At 37.8% G+C, this 20,865-nt stretch overlaps 1 protein-coding gene across 2 annotated transcripts in view; it reads left to right on the forward strand.

Annotated features, from left to right (window-relative positions):
• Positions 1 to 17,506, forward strand: part of LOC121371833 (probable C-mannosyltransferase DPY19L3) — a 42,566-nt gene extending 25,060 nt beyond the window's left edge. For both annotated transcript variants that reach the window (XM_041498014.1, XM_041498015.1), the window contains exons 11-18: positions 683 to 841; positions 1,581 to 1,651; positions 4,669 to 4,820; positions 11,122 to 11,178; positions 11,780 to 11,862; positions 12,860 to 12,992; positions 13,472 to 13,627; positions 15,542 to 17,506. In XM_041498014.1, coding sequence (XP_041353948.1) covers positions 683 to 841; positions 1,581 to 1,651; positions 4,669 to 4,820; positions 11,122 to 11,178; positions 11,780 to 11,862; positions 12,860 to 12,992; positions 13,472 to 13,627; positions 15,542 to 15,691 — 961 coding nt within the window. In that variant the 3' untranslated portion in view covers positions 15,692 to 17,506. The remainder of the gene's footprint in view (positions 1 to 682; positions 842 to 1,580; positions 1,652 to 4,668; positions 4,821 to 11,121; positions 11,179 to 11,779; positions 11,863 to 12,859; positions 12,993 to 13,471; positions 13,628 to 15,541) is intronic.
• Positions 17,507 to 20,865: the final 3,359 nt, after the last annotated feature.

Here is a 20,865-nt window from a genome sequence, read left to right on the forward strand (position 1 = left end):
CTGGAGAGTTGATTGAACCACATCCTGGATTAATTTCATTAATTGTATACACAGTGTGGTCTCTGCTGGACATGTGGCTACAGCACTTAGTGGAGTCGCTCAGAAAGGGATAATATTACGTATACCTCTGTTGACCACTCTAGTGTCGATTTAATGTTATGTACCAAAGTATAGTTTTGTACCTGTTAGTAATTTAAAAAAACAAACAAAAAAGAAAAACCAAAAACCATGACACCGCGAAAATTAAAAACCGTGAACTGCCTGCATTTTTGATATCGCGAAAATTTACTGCCGCAAATAATACCCGTTTTACAGTATCAGAATTTTGTAGTATTTTTATTTATGAGGAACTATTTAGTAAACCAGACTATATTAAGCTGCTACAAGTAACGACACAACAAATGGTGGTATGGTGCCATAACCGTATTTCATATTGCCTTCATTCTCAAAACTTTTGACTCTATACCATTAGTATCTTTATTTCACTGTTGGTCTCAAACATATTCTTGTTATGTGGTTGGTGCAGATTGTTACATAGCTTTATTTAATGTTTTATTTACATTTTGTGTTCGACAGTAAGTTTACTATGCACCTTGTTCTTTATGTCACGTATCTTGCAGTTTTGAGTTGAGATGTTGAGATGTTGAGATTGTTCTCTATTGGTCTTCCTTCTGTATTTCAGAGATTTTGACTCAAGATTGTACCTGTGTCTAGATATATTTGACTTCCTACCAGTCATGGTGTATCAGCATTTGACCACCGGTGGAATTTTCCCTTTCTATCTGCTAACTCATGTTGGCTTGTTGGTTTCTCTTCTCATAGCCATCATTCAAAACTGGAGGTTTGTGAAGAAAATTATTAATAAGAGATAACATCAAAGATCCTCAGTATAAATGTTAGTGTTAGAAGTAATGTTAAGAATTTGCATTGTATGTTCATAATAGATTAAAACAGTGCAATATAAATGTACGTAGATTTTCCTTATTAGTTTGTAAAACAGTCCTGAGATAAAAAGAAAAGGACTGTTTAGTTAACAACACCTCAGAAGATTTCACTCGGCAGCTATGTGGTGTCTAAAGTGTGGTTATTTTGACACCTGGTTGAGATGGAGCTGCACTGGCTACTTCTGCCACAAAGCAGCAAAGGAACTTTCCCATAGACAATACATACCCCAGAAACTTTGGTTTGCTAGTCATACGGACTTGGATGGGGTCGGGGAAAATCCAACTTCTCCAAGGATGGTCAATCCTATGATCCAATGTACCTCAGGTTAACACTACCAATGAGCCACATCGCACCTTATTTATGGAGCAGAAATTACCATAGCTATTCTTCATGATTTGAAGGTACGGTAAATTACTTTCAGTGTTGTGATGTCCAGGTAAAATGACTTATAATATCACTTCCTAAACCTTGACGTCATGTACGACACTGAAATGCACACAGCTTTTATAGTGATATAACTTGTGAAGTAGAGTAAAACAATGTAAATGTCTGAATGTTATGTTTTTCTGACGAATTAGTTTTTTGGCACTGGTAGAAAATATTTTCCTACTTCAACATTAATTTTTATTTTGCAGCAAAAAGGAAAGCAAAGATTCCAAAAGTGAACATATATTGAGCTCCAGGCAAGATTTAGCATTCCATACAGGTAGATATACCCACTAGAAGCCAACACCATTCATGTAGCTTGTACAGTGTAGAGTTTTCAGTCTTTCAGCAGCTCCCATAAGTTGAACCAATGTTCACTTTGTTTGTGCCTTGGTTATGCATTTATTTCACAGTTATCTGCAATAGCAATGCATCTTTTATTTTAGTTTTTAATTTAAAAGAAGTTATTCAAACCAAAATGGATTGCTGTATAGTGCTGAGTGTTGGCCACATTTTCAAGTCTCTAAATACAATCCTGGGAAGAGTGTTCGGACAATACAAAGAGCCAGCAAAACATTTCTAATATAATGTTGTATATGGAAACACAACATTGATGAAAATCCATCAGCCATTGCAGGCCTTAAAAGATTACCATAACATAATTTTACTGGTATTTTTAACAGCTTCTATAAAGTCCCATATCAATGACAATTTGTTTATTTGATACACATGATGAAAGTTATTCTGTATTTGAGCAATGAAGACATCTTTATTTCATTTTCATCAAGTTTGTATTCTCCAGGGTATATGATTAGAATGGTGATTCCATCTTCTGTGACCACTGACTGTTGTCTGATGGTATGTCCTCAGTTGCACATTTAATTGGTCATAGCTGATGAGTTTTACTTGCTGTTATTTCTTTATTCGGCAATTCGTAATTATTGAAGATTAAAAACTTTTTATTTTGTTTGGATATCGCCACTTCTAAAAATAACAGAAGTGGTAGTGTTCATCATTACAATTATTTCTTTGGTGCTAAATAATATTTTCACCACCATTATGAAAATAAAACTGCATTTATCTGCTAGTAATGTAATATTGTTGATTTGGGGAACATAGAAATAAAAGAACAACAGAATAGTATTATCCCACATTAGGCGATCACTTTCAGAAGTTTTAATCTTTTCAGTTATATTATGCAAATGTTTTTGGCATAATCCTTTTTTAAGTTGTGCACATTGTGTGGGGTTTCATATGTTGTCTGTAACAGACTTGTTTTTAAATTATGCTGTTAAATACAATAGTTTCTTCAAAAATTGCACAAGCAAGTCAAAGTGTTAACATGACTGGGCTGACTGGCAACTGGAAATATATCTCTTTTTGCACACCCTTATTACTATATTTATTGTTCACTTCAAGCTTAATACCAGTTTAAATAATTTTTTTTTTTTTAACGACATCTCATTGACAAGCACATTGATTTATTAATTATCAGCTATTGGATGTCAAACATTTGATAAACACATGTCTTAGAGAGGAAACCTGCTACATTTTGTCATTAGTAGCAAGGAGTCAGAGTGCATTACCACTGGATTACATCCCTCCCCTACAGTTAACAAGTGTTAAAGTTTGACAGAGTGCATTACCACTGGATTACATCCCTCCCCTACAGTTAACAAGTGTTAAAGTTTGACAGAGTGCATTACCACTGGATTACGTCCCTCCCCTACAGTTAACAAGTGTTAAAGTTTGACAGAGTGCATTACCACTGGATTACGTCCCTCCCCTACAGTTAACAAGTGTTAAAGTTTGACAGAGTGCATTACCACTGGATTACATCCCTCCCCTACAGTTAACAAGTGTTAAAGTTTGACAGAGTGCATTACCACTGGATTACGTCCCTCCCCTACAGTTAACAAGTGTTAAAGTTTGACAGAGTGCATTACCACTGGATTACGTCCCTCCCCTACAGTTAACAAGTGTTAAAGTTTGACAGAGTGCATTACCACTGGATTACGTCCCTCCCCTACAGTTAACAAGTGTTAAAGTTTGACAGAGTGCATTACCACTGGATTACGTCCCTCCCCTACAGTTAACAAGTGTTAAAGTTTGACAGAGTGCATTACCACTGGATTACATCCCTCCCCTACAGTTAACAAGTGTTAAAGTTTGACAGAGTGCATTACCACTGGATTACGTCCCTCCCCTACAGTTAACAAGTGTTAAAGTTTGACAGACAATGAAATATACATGTACCTTCTGTGGTTATGGTTGTGATCAATGTCTTGAAATATAGACAAGATCGTATTGCCATAGCTTTGCCAATAATTAGATGTACCGTAATAATGAAATGATGATACAGAAATTTCATTAAATAAATTTGGACCCATAAAACCCTGTGCATGGTGTTCTTTTCTTTTTTTTTCTTTACTATTTACTTAGAGTTGAGACATGCTGATTGAAACTAATTTTAGCTAGAATTACAGTAGGTTTATTATTACCGGTACATTATAACTGAATCAGTTTTATTTGTGTGAACGAAAATATACTGAGCTCCACTGAAACTTCACCACCTAATTTTGTCATATTCTTTTTACAACTGCAAGTGACTGATGCTTTTTATATGCCCGTCATCGATGTGTCGTATTATGGTATGGTGTTGTCCATACGTTCGTCCGTCCATCTGTTAACTTTTTCTTGTCTGGACCTATCTTGCATACAGATGCATACAGGACCATCAAACTTCACATGTGGGATGGCAGTGTGTCACGGGATGGCAATGTGTCGCATACTATTACTAGGTCAATGTGACTACTTTTCATGGTCTACTGCACATAACAGTAAATCCTTGTCCAGACCATATCTTGTATACAGATGCATACAGGACCATGAAACCTCACATGTAGGAACAACTTGGGATGGTGGTGTGTCACACACAATTACTAGGTCACTGTGATACAAATAAATCAAATAATTTGTCTATATTGACATAATTAGAATTGAATCATACCCATAACATATTCATTAATATCTTTGGTTTTCCAACAAACTCCTGACGGGTGTATCATGTACCTCACCGGTACTCTTGTTCATTGGAGTTCAGTGTGTGTGTATCCTTCGTTTGACTATAATGAGCTTGGTTTTATTGTTGTTAAAGCTCACAGATTTGTAAATGTTAACAATCGTGTTCTGCTGTTGTTAGTTCAGTGTGTGTCTGTCCTTCATTTGACTATAATGAGCTTGGTGATAAGTACTGAGGCATGGTAAATGTTAACAAACATGTTCTGCTGTTGTCAGTGCAGTGTGTGATGTTCGGCCTGCTTGCGATCACCACAATGAGGATGAAGTACCTGTGGACTCCCTACATGTGTGTGCTGGCCAGCTACGGAATAACCAACACACAGGTCTGGACACTCGTCTACAGCAAGCTCAAACTGCAAGAACAAGTGGTAAGTGCCGCACTATGCATAGTTACAGTTATGGTAGTTAACATGTGAGAGGGCCTGGGTTCTCCTCCCAATACTGACTCCCAAACAGAGCAAGTTTAACGACTCGGTATATAGGTGTAAGGCAACTATGCCAACTTCTCTTTCACAAACCACTAACAACTAACCATTAACCCAGGGTCATACAGCCCAGATAACTGAGGTGTGTGTGCCCAGGACAGCATGCTCGAACCTTAATTGGATATAAGCACAAAAATAACTATAAATTCTGTCAATAACTATGTGTTGGACTGTTGTTAACCACCATTAAAGAGGAACACACACATGCAGAATATTGGCTATCCAGCTGACTGACAGCTGCACACCCTGGTCTGATCTGTATTGATGCCACTGTATGGTATCGAGCTGTTCTGGGCTGATACTGTATTGATGCCACTGTATGGTATCGAGCTGGGCTGATACTGTATTGACACCACTGTATGGTATCGAGCTGGACTGATACTGTATTGACGCCACTGTATGGTATCGAGCTGGGCTGATACTGTATTGACGCCACTGTATGGTATCGAGCTGGACTGATACTGTATTGACGCCACTGTATGGTATCGAGCTGGGCTGATACTGTATTGACGCCACTGTATGGTATCGAGCTGGGCTGATACTGTATTGACACCACTGTATGGTATCGAGCTGGACTGATACTATATTGACGCCACTGTGTGGTATCGATCTGGACTGATACTGATACTGTATCGAGCTGGGCTGATACTGTATTGACGCCACTGTATGGTATCGAGCTGGGCTGATACTGTATTGACGCCACTGTATGGTATCGAGCTGGGCTGATACTGTATTGACGCCACTGTATGGTATCGAGCTGGGCTGATACTGTATTGACGCCACTGTATGGTATCGAGCTGTGCTGGGCTGATACTGTATTAACACCACTGTATGGTATCGAGCTGTGCTGGGCTGATACTGTATTAACACCACTGTATGGTATCGTGCTGGACTGATACTGTATGGACGCCACTGTATGGTATCGAGCTGGGCTGATACTGTATTGACGCCACTGTATGGTATCGAGCTGGGCTGATACTGTATTGACGCCACTGTATGGTATCGAGCTGGGCTGATACTGTATTGACGCCACTGTATGGTATCGAGCTGGGCTGATACTGTATTGACGCCACTGTATGGTATCGAGCTGGGCTGATACTGTATTGACGCCACTGTATGGTATCGAGCTGTGCTGGGCTGATACTGTATTAACACCACTGTATGGTATCGAGCTGTGCTGGGCTGATACTGTATTAACACCACTGTATGGTATCGTGCTGGACTGATACTGTATGGACGCCACTGTATGGTATCGAGCTGGGCTGATACTGTATTGACGCCACTGTATGGTATCGAGCTGGGCTGATACTGTATTGACGCCACTGTATGGTATCGAGCTGGGCTGATACTGTATTGACGCCACTGTATGGTATCGAGCTGGGCTGATACTGTATTGACGCCACTGTATGGTATCGAGCTGGGCTGATACTGTATTGACACCACTGTATGGTATCGAGCTGGACTGATACTATATTGACGCCACTGTGTGGTATCGATCTGGACTGATACTGATACTGTATCGAGCTGGGCTGATACTGTATTGACGCCACTGTATGGTATCGAGCTGGGCTGATACTGTATTGACGCCACTGTATGGTATCGAGCTGGGCTGATACTGTATTGACGCCACTGTATGGTATCGAGCTGGGCTGATACTGTATTGACGCCACTGTATGGTATCGAGCTGGGCTGATACTGTATTAACACCACTGTATGGTATCGAGCTGGGCTGATACTGTATTGACGCCACTGTATGGTATCGAGCTGTGCTGGGCTGATACTGTATTAACACCACTGTATGGTATCGAGCTGTGCTGGGCTGATACTGTATTAACACCACTGTATGGTATCGTGCTGGACTGATACTGTATGGACGCCACTGTATGGTATCGAGCTGGGCTGATACTGTATTGACGCCACTGTATGGTATCAAGCTGGGCTGATACTGTATTGACGCCACTGTATGGTATCGAGCTGGGCTGATACTGTATTGACACCACTGTATGGTATCGAGCTGGGCTGATACTGTATTGACACCACTGTATGGTATCGAACTGGACTGATACTGTATTGACGCCACTGTGTGGTATCGATCTGGACTGATACTGATACTGTATTGACGCCACTGTATGGTATCGAGCTGGGCTGATACTGATACTGTATTGACGCCACTGTATGGTATCGATCTGGACTGATACTGATACTGTATTGACGCCACTGTATGGTATCGAGCTGTGCTGGGCTGATACTGTATTAACACCACTGTATGGTATCGAGCTGTGCTGGGCTGATACTGTATTAACACCACTGTATGGTATCGTGCTGGACTGATACTGTATGGACGCCACTGTATGGTATCGAGCTGGGCTGATACTGTATTGACGCCACTGTATGGTATCGAGCTGGGCTGATACTGTATTGACGCCACTGTATGGTATCGAGCTGGGCTGATACTGTATTGACACCAATGTATGGTATCGAGCTGGGCTGATACTGTATTGACGCCACTGTATGGTATCGAGCTGTGCTGGGCTGATACTGTATTGACGCCACTGTATGCTATCGAGCTGGGCTGATACTGTATTGACGCCACTGTATGGTATCGAGCTGGGCTGATACTGTATTGACGCCACTGTATGGTATCGAGCTGGGCTGATACTGTATTGACACCAATGTATGGTATCGAGCTGGGCTGATACTGTATTGACGCCACTGTATGGTATCGAGCTGTGCTGGGCTGATACTGTATTGACGCCACTGTATGGTATCGAGCTGGGCTGATACTGTATTGACGCCACTGTATGGTATCGAGCTGTGCTGATACTGTATTGACGCCACTGTATGGTATCGAGCTGGACTGATACTGTATTGACGCCACTGTATGGTATCGATCTGTGCTGATACTGTATTGACGCCACTGTATGGTATCGATCTGTGCTGATACTGTATTGACGCCACTGTATGGTATCGAGCTGTGCTGATACTGTATTGACGCCACTGTATGCTATCGAGCTGTGCTGATACTGTATTGACGCCACTGTATGGTATCGAGCTGGGCTGATACTGTATTGACGCCACTGTATGGTATCGAGCTGGGCTGATACTGTATTGACGCCACTGTGTGGTATCGAGCTGGACTGATACTGTATTGACGCCACTGTGTGGTATCGATCTGGACTGATACTGTATGGTATCGAGCTGGGCTGATACTGTATTGACGCCACTGTATGGTATCGAGCTGGGCTGATACTGTATTGACGCCACTGTATGGTATCGAGCTGGGCTGATACTGTATTGACGCCACTGTATGGTATCGCGCTGGGCTGATACTGTATTGACACCACTGTATGGTATCGAGCTGGGCTGATACTGTATTGACGCCACTGTATGGTATCGAGCTGTGCTGGGCTGATACTGTATTAACACCACTGTATGGTATCGAGCTGTGCTGGGCTGATACTGTATTAACACCACTGTATGGTATCGTGCTGGACTGATACTGTATGGACGCCACTGTATGGTATCGAGCTGGGCTGATACTGTATTGACGCCACTGTATGGTATCAAGCTGGGCTGATACTGTATTGACGCCACTGTATGGTATCGAGCTGGGCTGATACTGTATTGACGCCACTGTATGGTATCGAGCTGGGCTGATACTGTATTGACGCCACTGTATGGTATCGAGCTGTGCTGGGCTGATACTGTATTAACACCACTGTATGGTATCGAGCTGTGCTGGGCTGATACTGTATTAACACCACTGTATGGTATCGTGCTGGACTGATACTGTATGGACGCCACTGTATGGTATCGAGCTGGGCTGATACTGTATTGACGCCACTGTATGGTATCAAGCTGGGCTGATACTGTATTGACGCCACTGTATGGTATCGAGCTGGGCTGATACTGTATTGACGCCACTGTATGGTATCTAGCTGGGCTGATACTGTATTGACACCACTGTATGGTATCGAGCTGGACTGATACTGTATTGACGCCACTGTGTGGTATCGATCTGGACTGATACTGATACTGTATTGACGCCACTGTATGGTATCGAGCTGGGCTGATACTGATACTGTATTGACGCCACTGTATGGTATCGATCTGGACTGATACTGATACTGTATTGACGCCACTGTATGGTATCGAGCTGTGCTGGGCTGATACTGTATTAACACCACTGTATGGTATCGAGCTGTGCTGGGCTGATACTGTATTAACACCACTGTATGGTATCGTGCTGGACTGATACTGTATGGACGCCACTGTATGGTATCGAGCTGGGCTGATACTGTATTGACGCCACTGTATGGTATCGAGCTGGGCTGATACTGTATTGACGCCACTGTATGGTATCGAGCTGGGCTGATACTGTATTGACGCCACTGTATGGTATCGAGCTGGGCTGATACTGTATTGACACCAATGTATGGTATCGAGCTGGGCTGATACTGTATTGACGCCACTGTATGGTATCGAGCTGTGCTGGGCTGATACTGTATTGACGCCACTGTATGCTATCGAGCTGGGCTGATACTGTATTGACGCCACTGTATGGTATCGAGCTGGGCTGATACTGTATTGACGCCACTGTATGGTATCGAGCTGGGCTGATACTGTATTGACACCAATGTATGGTATCGAGCTGGGCTGATACTGTATTGACGCCACTGTATGGTATCGAGCTGTGCTGGGCTGATACTGTATTGACGCCACTGTATGGTATCGAGCTGGGCTGATACTGTATTGACGCCACTGTATGGTATCGAGCTGGGCTGATACTGTATTGACGCCACTGTATGCTATCGAGCTGGGCTGATACTGTATTGACGCCACTGTATGCTATCGAGCTGGGCTGATACTGTATTGACGCCACTGTATGGTATCGAGCTGTGCTGATACTGTATTGACGCCACTGTATGGTATCGAGCTGTGCTGATACTGTATTGACGCCACTGTATGGTATCGAGCTGGGCTGATACTGTATTGACGCCACTGTATGGTATCGAGCTGGGCTGATACTGTATTGACGCCACTGTATGGTATCGAGCTGGGCTGATACTGTATTGACGCCACTGTATGGTATCGATCTGGGCTGATACTGTATTGACGCCACTGTATGGTATCGATCTGTGCTGATACTGTATTGACGCCACTGTATGGTATCGATCTGTGCTGATACTGTATTGACACCACTGTATGGTATCGAGCTGGGCTGATACTGTATTGACGCCACTGTATGGTATCGAGCTGTGCTGGGCTGATACTGTATTAACACCACTGTATGGTATCGTGCTGAGCTAATACTGTATCGATACCACTGTATGGTATCGTGCTGGGCTGATACTGTGTTGGTCATGGTAGATATTTTACCAATACAGGAATGTCCTATACATGGTAGATATTTTACTAATACAGGAATGTCCTATACATGGTAGATATTTTACCAATACAGGAATGTCCTATACATGGTAGATATTTTACTAATACAGGAATGTCCTATACATGGTAGATATTTTACCAATACAGGAATGTCCTATACATGGTAGATATTTTACTAATACAGAAATGTCCTATACATGGTAGATATTTTACCAATACAGGAATGTCCTATACATGGTAGATATTTTACTAATACAGGAATGTCCTATACATGGTAGATATTTTACCAATACAGGAATGTCATATACATGGTAGATATTTTACCAATACAGGAATGTCATATACATGGTAGATATTTTACCAATACCGGAATGTCCAATATATGGTAGATATTTTACTAATACAGGAATGTCCTATACATGGTAGATATTTTACTAATACAGGAATGTCATATACATGGTAGATATTTTACTAATACCAGAACATTTGGTATATTCCTATTGGTACAGCAAGAACATGTAAAGAGTTTCTATTACCCCGGTACTACCTTAATTCATTGTTGGTTTTTTGGCATGTATAACAACACATTTTACACTTATACAAATACAGTGTTTAATAAGATAAATGTCCATATTGTATATATTGATGAAAGATGATAGATATGTTCAGTTTTGTGGCATACCTTCGATAAATCATATTGAAAAAGTTTTGTTCTTTTAAATTGCTTTGCAACAATAATTTTTTTTAGAATCTATCTTTTCATTTTAATGTACAAGTTGTGTTTATGTTTTCACAGGGATACCGAGTGAGGCATGCTGCTGCATTAGTGGTAATTGCAGTTCTGTTGGCCATTGTAAGTTACATCATATATTTCAATTATAAGTGATATAAAGGTGATGTTCCATTACAGTAAAACTGGTCGATTTAAAGACATTTTTATTTTGTTTTTATTTGTACTATCAAGAAAAGCCTATCTATGGTGAATAGGTTATTCAGGATTTTTTTTTTTAAATAAGTGATAACATTTTTATAAAAATTCAGTTATTGTTCAAGCAAGATGTTCTAGGTTTGGAATGAGATGTTAAAGATAATTATATAAATTTGATTGTTAACTGTGTGTTAAGACATTTTCAACACCATTGTTTTTGCTTTGTGTACAGTAAAGTTAACATATCCAATAGTTATTTTATTTAAGCTTTCTTTTTTTTTCTTTTTTTGGGTGGGGGGGAATATCTTTTTAAACTTAAAGTTAATTAATTTTTCTACACTTATAAAAAATATTAACATTTTGACATGTTAACAACATGATCTGCTCAATATGGATGTGACAATTATATTAACAGGTGTGAAGCTAACTTATAGCAGTGGCATCCTATAGTTCATAATACAGCTATTTTTGTAATTTGAATGCATCTTCTAGCTAAGACTTCATGTTACGAATTTTTTTTGGACAGAAACTTCCGAACATTTTTGAACAGCTAAAGGATTTACGGGAATTCTGGGATCCTGACACTGTTGATTTGATGGAGTGGATCAAGTAAGTTTTCTTTCTCATCATACCGTACAGCACAGTTAGTCCAAGGCTAAAGGACCGATTTAGTTACATGCAGAGGATCATAGCACACACCAAGTTATTTCCCATTCCAACAATGTCCCATTTTGGTTGTAGTAGAAACATATAAGACGACTTACTCTATGAGTTAGCCTGTGTGACATAATCATCTTGTTACTTCTTGGAGTATTGCTGTGTTGATGGACTTATAAACATGGGTCAAAATGTATTTGAAAACAAAAACCTGGTTGCCCTTGTGACAATGAATTTTGTTATTAATATAACCGAGCATAAGCCTTGGAAGAGGAGGAGACTGTAATTAATATTCATATAATTTTTAGTATAACAGCTTAGGGTAGTTGATTGATAGTGAAGAATATTAATTGAATTGATCTTCTTTTCTTCATACCTCATGTACCATATATTATGTATTATTAGTCACTTACCGGTCAACCAAAGGGAACTATAGGTTTCATCTTTGTCCATTCCATTTTTTGATGTTTTTTCACAATGTCTTGAGATATTGAAATATATTTAAATTTTGTTTATAGCTTTACTACTACAGATTAAGTTCGACTTTCATTGTGATATACCCATTTGTGACAGAGAGTTATGTTCCCTTGAATTTAGGAGATAAGAAAATTAGTTTTCCAAAAGTTGTTTTTTTGTGTATTGCCTCAAGATATTGAGCTAAAAATTTGTGTATACCTTTATCATGTTCTGGTGCAGATCAAGCTTGACTTTCTTAGCAATTTCCAATTTTTTCACAGAGTTACAGCCCTTGAAATATGAAAAAACATTTTGGACTTTTGTAATACCTGAAGATATTGAGATGACATTTTGAATATAGCTTATATAGATATAGCGTTTGAATTTAGGAGATTTGTTTGGCCCGATAGGGGACATGTATTGCTTTAGTTGTTCTCTCAGAATGCTTGTTTCTTTTTATATACAGTGTGTGGTTTTTTCTTTCTGTATTTAGCAAAGACATTCCTAAAACTGAATCATTCACGGGAAGTATGCAGCTACTGGCCGGTGTGAAGCTGTGCACTGGTCGGCCCATCACTAACCACCCGCACTATGAAGACAAATACCTGAGACAGAAAACCAAAGAGGTGAGAATACATTCGTGACTGACTGAAGTGGGGTTTGTCAACACCTCAACTCATTCTGTTGGGTGTCAGAACATATAGTATGGTCACTGAAGAGGACAGGTGGCTTCTACCTGGGTGAAAATGGTAGACATATATTTTTATAGAACAAAATTAATAAATTATTAAAATTTGCTTCATCCAGCTAAGGGCAAATTTTAGCGATATAGTCACACACTGGTTGAAAGCATTCAAAATGGGCACATTTGGACCTTAGGATCATACGGTATGGGTATTTTTAAAAGTTTATAAATGTAGAGATATTTGAAGTAGGACAAACATTAGGATTACCAAGGACAAATTGGATTGCAGCTATTGGTGTTCCAAGCAAGGAATTCTCATTAAGATGTTATTCTATTTGTTGAAAAGTTCCAGACACTCGGCCTTTGTTAGTTTACAAGACATCTTGATTCTACATTTAACATGTTTCATCTGTTTCCCAGTTGTACCAGATCTATGGGCGACGTGAACCTGCAGAGGTGCATTCTATCCTGAAGAAACACAAGAGTAACTACATCATCCTGGAGGATTCCATCTGTCTCGCTCCACCCAGTGGGGGCTGTCGCTTGCCCGATCTTATTGATGTCGACAATGGTGTGGTAAGTTTTATATTATTGGTATCGACATTGGTGTGGTAAGTTTTATCTTATTGATGTCGACAGTGGTAAGGTAAGGTTTATCTTATTGATGTCGATGATGGTGGTAAGTTTTTTCTTATTGATGTCGACAGTGGTGTGGTAAATTTTATCTTATTGATATCGACAGTGGTTTGGTATGTTTTATCTTATTGATATCAACAGTTCTGTGGTAAGTTTTATCTTATTGGTGTCGACAATGGTGTGGTAAGTTTTATCTTATTGATGTCGACAATGGTGAGATAAGTTGTATCTTATTGATGTCGACTATTGTGGTACAGTTTATCTTATTGATGTCGACTGATGTGGTAAGTTTTATCTTATTAATGTTGACAATGGCGTGGTAAGGTTTATCTTATTGATGTCGACTTATGTGGTAAGTTTTATCTTATTAATGTTGACAATGGCGTGGTAAGGTTTATCTTATTGATGTCGACTATTGTGGTACGGTTTATCTTATTGATGTCGACTGATGTGGTAAGTTTTATCTTATTAATGTTGACAATGGCGTGGTAAGGTTTATCTTATTGATGTCGACTGATGTGGTAAGTTTTATCTTATTAATGTTGACAATGGCGTGGTAAGGTTTATCTTATTGATGTCGACTATTGTGGTATGGTTTATCTTATTGATGTCGACTGATGTGGTATGGTTTATCTTATTAATGTCGACAATGGCGTGGTAAGGTTTATCTTATTGAGGTTGACATTGGTGTGGAAAGTTTTATCTTATGAGTGTTAATAGTGATGTGGTAAGTTTTATCTTATTAATGTTGAAACTGGTGTTGTAAGTTTTATCTTATTAGTGCCGACAATGGTGTGGTAAGTTTTATTGATATTGACAGTGGTGTGTTACATTTGTCTTAGTGTTGATAATGGTGTGGTAAGTTTGTCTTATTACCATTAACAATAGTGTTGGTATTATTTGCTTGAATTGACTCACATTGTTTGTTACTTGTCTTTGGTAAATAAAGGTAAAAACATTTTGTTCTGTCTGATATGAGTCACTCAGTGTATCAACATGCTGTTTTTGTCTGTATTTGTGACATTAGTATTTAACAAATGGTAACCATTATCGAAGGAAAAACATAAAATGTTTCCTGTACTGGTATTCAGATTGACTTTTAAAAATCATAACAACCTAGTTTATTTTATAAGTAATATTATTTTACCCCTTTCCACTGAAAAAAGGGGTCATTGCTACCCCCATTGAAAATATGAACAAGTACCCTTTTTAGTTTAAAAGTGCCCTTTTTTTTGTCTAGATGAAGAATGCCCTTTGTTACTTCTTGGATAAATTAGCCACAAGTATTTGGGCCATTTGCAAGAAAATACAGGATTTGCCAGTGTGTACAAAATATCACATGACTGTTCCTCCCCTAGTTCATTTTGGCTATTTACAAATTTGTTTTTGTTCTCAAAACTTTAATGTTTTAATTAACTCAATCATTTACTATCAATAATGATCCTCAGTGTGAGCATTGTCAGTGTACTCTGACAGTACATCACATTTTGGTGGAATGCAGTCATCTAAAGACAACAAGAAAATATATTTTTGATAGCTGAAATGAGATGGTGTCAGAAAACTGCTGATATATATTTTTTTCTATTCAGAATTTTATTTCAATTTTTTTTTTTTTTTTGATTTGCCTTTAATGTTTTATACTTTTGCGCAGCTCATTACACTTTGTTCTGATTTAATTTTTATAGTTTTATATTAATACTGATCATCATTTTATATACTTACTTTTATTTGACACCCATTAACTGATGTGGGGTTTTTGTGCTGGGACTCATATAACATTCATTCATTCTTTTGCAAAACTTGAATTGATTAAGCAGTGTATTTAAGGATGGACTAATGTGATCTCCTTGTTAGATTCCAGATTATGGCGAGGATCAAGCAGGCCTGACTCGCAGCACCGTCCCACGGTTTTGTGATGAGATTCGACACGATGGTATCCAGTACACTAAATACTTCAAAAAGGTTTTCGAAAATAAGACTTTCCGAGTGCATCGGGTTTTGTGACAGCTTTAAATACAGTAGTTGTATACAAGAGAGTAGTTCAAGTAGGAACTGTTTTCTTGAGCTTACAGCCATTATAAAGTTGGGGTAAATGGAATAATAGCCACAAGTTTGACATAATGGACATCTTGATGTTGGGATTAGATGTGGGAAAGCTATCATCTGGACATATTAGGAATTAGATTGAGGAATCATATTTTGGACTTTTGGATAATCGGATTATCTAGCATTGATTTGATTTACAATAGTTTACATTTAATGAAAACATCTGCATTAAAGGGATGGAAGTCTCGTTGTTTTGATTGTGACAGTCCAGAGAGATGTGTGAAATTTATCTCGATCTCATTACGTTAGAATGGTATATTATTGTGAACACAGATAGATGGACAGGAACCTTGCTATCTACCAATTGTAAATGATATATTATTATTACTAAAACATGTACAAGAGCCTGTCTTGTCTCGACAGGGTGGAGGTTGTGGGGTGATCCTATAATCAAGATATTTGTAGACTGAGGACTAGTTTACTGTTAGCGGCAGTGGGTGCCTATCTCTGTTAGTTCACTCTTTAGTATCACTTGACGGTAGTGTGTACCATATTTTCCCATGTATTATGCACACTTTTTTTCTTCATATTATGCACACTTTTTTTCTTCAGAAAATACAGGTTACAAATGGGGGTGCGCACTATACATAACAATAGAAAACACTATCTTTTAAAAATGTCCAGTGATCACCCATAAAAAAAATTGCTAATCGGTAGTTTATGGTACTTCACAGGTTGACAATGTTCATTACAACGAAACGCCAAAACCCTCTTAAAAATCCCTTTTCACTTGTGATGGTTGTAATAAATGCAAAATAAATCTACAAAAGTATCCATACCTCACCAAAAAGTGCACAAAAGTGACAAAACTGGACCATAAATATATTTAATTTCCATGAGATTTAATTTGGCCATTTCCATCAAACATCTTGCATTCACCGTCCATTTTGTGGTTTAAAAAAACGGTGCACATTATATTGTGGTTCATGGTTTTTTTCTTGGAATAAACATTCAAAGTGGGGGGTTCGCATAATACATGGGAAAATACTGTAGGTAGAATATATTATCGGTATAGGCAGACTGAGGACTAGTTTGGTGCTGGGTTAAATATGTACGGTATATCTTCAGTTGTAAATTATATGTGTTTCAATAAAAAATATTACCAGGTTTCAAATTGTAAGGGGTAAATACATTTTTAAAATACTAACTAATGCTATTTTCATTAGAAGTATATTTATATGTTCTATAGTATAGAAGTATATACAGTTGAATCTTGTTGGCTCGAACCCTGTCGGTGCTCAAGAAAGTGTTCGACCCATCGGGTAGTTCGACCGAACCATTCGGTCAACATCGGATATTTCCGTAACATCAGTTAGAAAGTTGAATTAGATAGGTGTCCGGACGTTTCGGCCCCAGTACATGTTCGGCCCCAAACCGTTTCGGCCCCTATTGCAATATATGGCAATCTAGTGTTCGTGTATACAGATATATGCTGTAATTGGTATGGTAACACCGGTAATAATATAGATAAAATACAAATTTGTAACATTAATTTGTCTTTGGATATTAATGCTTTATCAGCTGTTTACTTTCTGTCAGCTGAAGCTAGGCGAAATCAACATACCGTACTGAGCGTTTTAACTTCAGCTGGGTATGTAGTATATTTAATAAGAAACCACAGCACATCAGTAGTATGCAGTGTGACTGTTCATAAATTAATTATTAATGTGAATACATTGTCTGTATATTATCTAAGGCCTGTACGTATTTCAGGTATATGGCTTGAGTAAATGATACTGGAAATAAACAAAATTATAATATTATTTTTATCTGTAAATATAAACACGCAATCAATGGATATAGGACAAATGAATGAATAAATGTACTTTATTAACAAAATAAAAATTAATGCGAATAGAAACATGGGGTGAAACGACTCGGTTAAAGGTACGAATCAACCCTGTTCAAACCGACTCGGGTGAACTAGTAATAAGGGCGAAACGACCTGTTACCATATTATTTTGGTAACTGCAAACTTAAAAATTTCATCAATGTGTTATATAACAAAATATCAGAGTGAAAGGATTTATTAGATATTACTTCGATTGTGTGATGCAAAAGCCCTTGCCGAAGTGATGATAGCTGAGTACCGCATTCCTGGTTTCATTGAAAACTGGTCTGGTAGATGTGTTCAGAGTAACGCTTCCCGCCGAGGCCAATTGTTTGATTGGAATCACGGTTCATCAAAAAGGCTGTACTTGAAGGACTTTTACTGATACCTGCTGGCTGAACACACAACATGACAGGTAAGGCAAAGAAAGGATTGCTTGGCTAGTGTCACGATTCTCCAATCCATCTATAACTCGTTCCGCCTAAATTATTATAATCCAAAGGTTATAATAACCAACTGCGCAAGCGCGGCAGTTGTTGGTCCTTTTCGGTGGTTTTCCATTTGATATTTGATGTATCACCAGTTCGAGGGAAATATAGCTAATATTACAGACGGGACTGGTAATTTAGTTCGAGCGAAGCCTTATAGTCGACTCTGGATGTATTCGACCCATCATCGGTTAATATAAGGGTTTACCGGACAAAAAACACGAGACTTCGTTTTTGGTTCGAGCGTTGCGGTGTGATTGACCCTTCCGAGGTCGAGCCAACGAGATTCTACTGTAGTATAGAATTATATAATATAGAAGTATATAAGCTGTTTTCATTAGAAGTATATTTATATGTTCTATAGTACTTATAGAAGTATATAGTATAGAAGTATATAATATAGAAGTATATCAGCTGTTTTCATTAGAAACCATATTTCCCAATTTACAAGATGTGAAGAGCATTCTTTTGGCAAAATAACCCGTGAACACAACCTGTGAACTGGGAAAGGATTTTCTCAGACATCACAACTTGTGAATGGCAGAACAAATACAAACCGTTTGTGCAGTTATGAGTTGGGGTGTGTGAGATTGAAGTGACAGTGCAAATAAATCGCTTGAATGCTTTCCACTTGTTTACAATTTGGAGCCTGTGAAATCATGATATTCACGAGCACCAAATGAACGCAGAAATAATGTCAACGATATCCAATATATTTTAAATTCCAATGGATCTAATATTAACATGGTTTGTTTGCATTACCGGCCTCGTTGGTGTCGTGGTTAAGTCATAGGACATAAGGCTGGTAGGTACAGGGTTCGCAGCAATGGGTAGGTGTAAGACCACTACACCATCTTCTCTCTCACTAACCACTAACCCACTGTCCTGGAGAGACAGCCCAGATAGCTGAGGTGTGTGCCCAGGACAGCTTGAACCTTAATTGGATATAAGCACGAAATTAAATGGAAATGGAAATGAAATGTTTGGATTAATTAAATATTAAGTAAACTGCGTATAAAAATAGTATGTTTTTATTATTTTCAAAACATTGCATCTTTTTTTCTAATTGTCGCGTATAGGATAGTTTACAGAAACTAGAACAAAGTTAATGAACAATGTTTTTTTTTTATATAGAGTGAAAGAAGTAGACAATCAAACCTTGTTATCCCCAGGATATTTCAAGGTCGAGTAATTGTGTCATTTTCGCCAACAACTATTACATTTATTTCATCACTGTAATACCAAGTTTGTTGGTTCAGTCATTTCTATATCGAAATAAAAAAGTTTAATTGTGTTTCAAAACAGCTAATTTACTAAGAAATATATAGAAGTGTGCAATTTGAAAATGTTGTCTGTGGAGGAACAAATCTCAACAAGTCTGCTTCTAAGGTGACAGAATCAGCATTATGGTGATGACAATCAGCTTTATGCTGATGGGAGATCACTGTTATATTTCATAACATAACAAATTTATGTTACATTTATAGCAATAATGTAATCTGTTAGATGTAGTTGAACAAAAATATAAATAGTTCTGAGAAACGGACAAAAGATAACAAATTTTGGGACAGTATTTTGAATGTCATACATTATGATGGCAAGAAATTATTGATGTTATTTTGGCCTTTTGCACTTTGTGTATTCTTTTGTTGCCATTGTTACCATGGCAGTTAAAGAGTTAAGAATTTAATTACTTAATAAAAGTTCATTGTGCCTTAAAACTTGTTATTTAGTTTGAAACCATTCTTTTGGGTTGTTGATATTGATGCATAATAATGAGTATAATGTATATCAATTGTTAAATTGTGCTATGAGTGACAAGTTTTGTAGCTGGTGCTTTGAGCATTGAGGTGGAATTTAAAAACTTACAATTTCTTGTGCTCTGTTAATGGTGCTGTAAATGCAAAATGGTAGTTTTATAACATTTTATTTGTTTCAGAAATGGTTTTTCTAAAAAAACATTTCAATTGTTGAATGAGAATAAAGTTTTCAGTTGTGAATATCTTTCATGAATTTAAGAAATGAAGCAATTTAGAATGTTTTTCTTTAGATTGACATGTTTAAACAAACATGCATTTTTTGTTGTTTTATAACTTTTATTAGTTCATCCAATGTTAAAATCATTGCCAAAACACTGAACATATTGAAAACAAATAATGTGTACAGGTTACTGCTGGTGCATTTGTTAGCTGAGGTAGACTAGTTTTGCAAATGTGTTGGTTGTGGGTACAATTCCTGTTTTTAACAGAAATGTATTACCCATTGTTATGTTTTTAGTGTATTTGTACATTATACTATGCAATGTGTGTTAGTTGAATTTTCGTTACAACGTGTAGATCTCAGATCATGGCACTTACATACTTTTTTACAGTGTACTGAAGCAGACTGTTAAATTGTGTTAATCTCTTTACTTGATGTAGTCAGTTACGGCAGATTTTACTCCTTTTACCCTGCTTGGAATATCTTGTTGAGTGTTTTGTTGCTTTTATATTCCACTTTAATACAGAATTTATTTTAAATAATTTTTAGTTTACTTTTTAGTTTTTTCTTCATAAATGTATTGCTCAATAAGTTTGTGTTTTGAGCCAACTACCATGTTGTTGGGTTTTTTGTTGGTTTCAAAATGTATTTTAATCCTGTTTTTTGTTTAATCTGGAAATCCACATCTAAGCCTTGCCAAAAAAATATATGAGGTTCTGAATTAAAAATGTTTTTAATTGTGTCCATGTAATAGATTTTTATTGTACGAAAGT

Source organism: Gigantopelta aegis, chromosome 4 (assembly GCF_016097555.1).
Source record: "Gigantopelta aegis isolate Gae_Host chromosome 4, Gae_host_genome, whole genome shotgun sequence".
Taxonomy (NCBI): domain Eukaryota; kingdom Metazoa; phylum Mollusca; class Gastropoda; order Neomphalida; family Peltospiridae; genus Gigantopelta; species Gigantopelta aegis.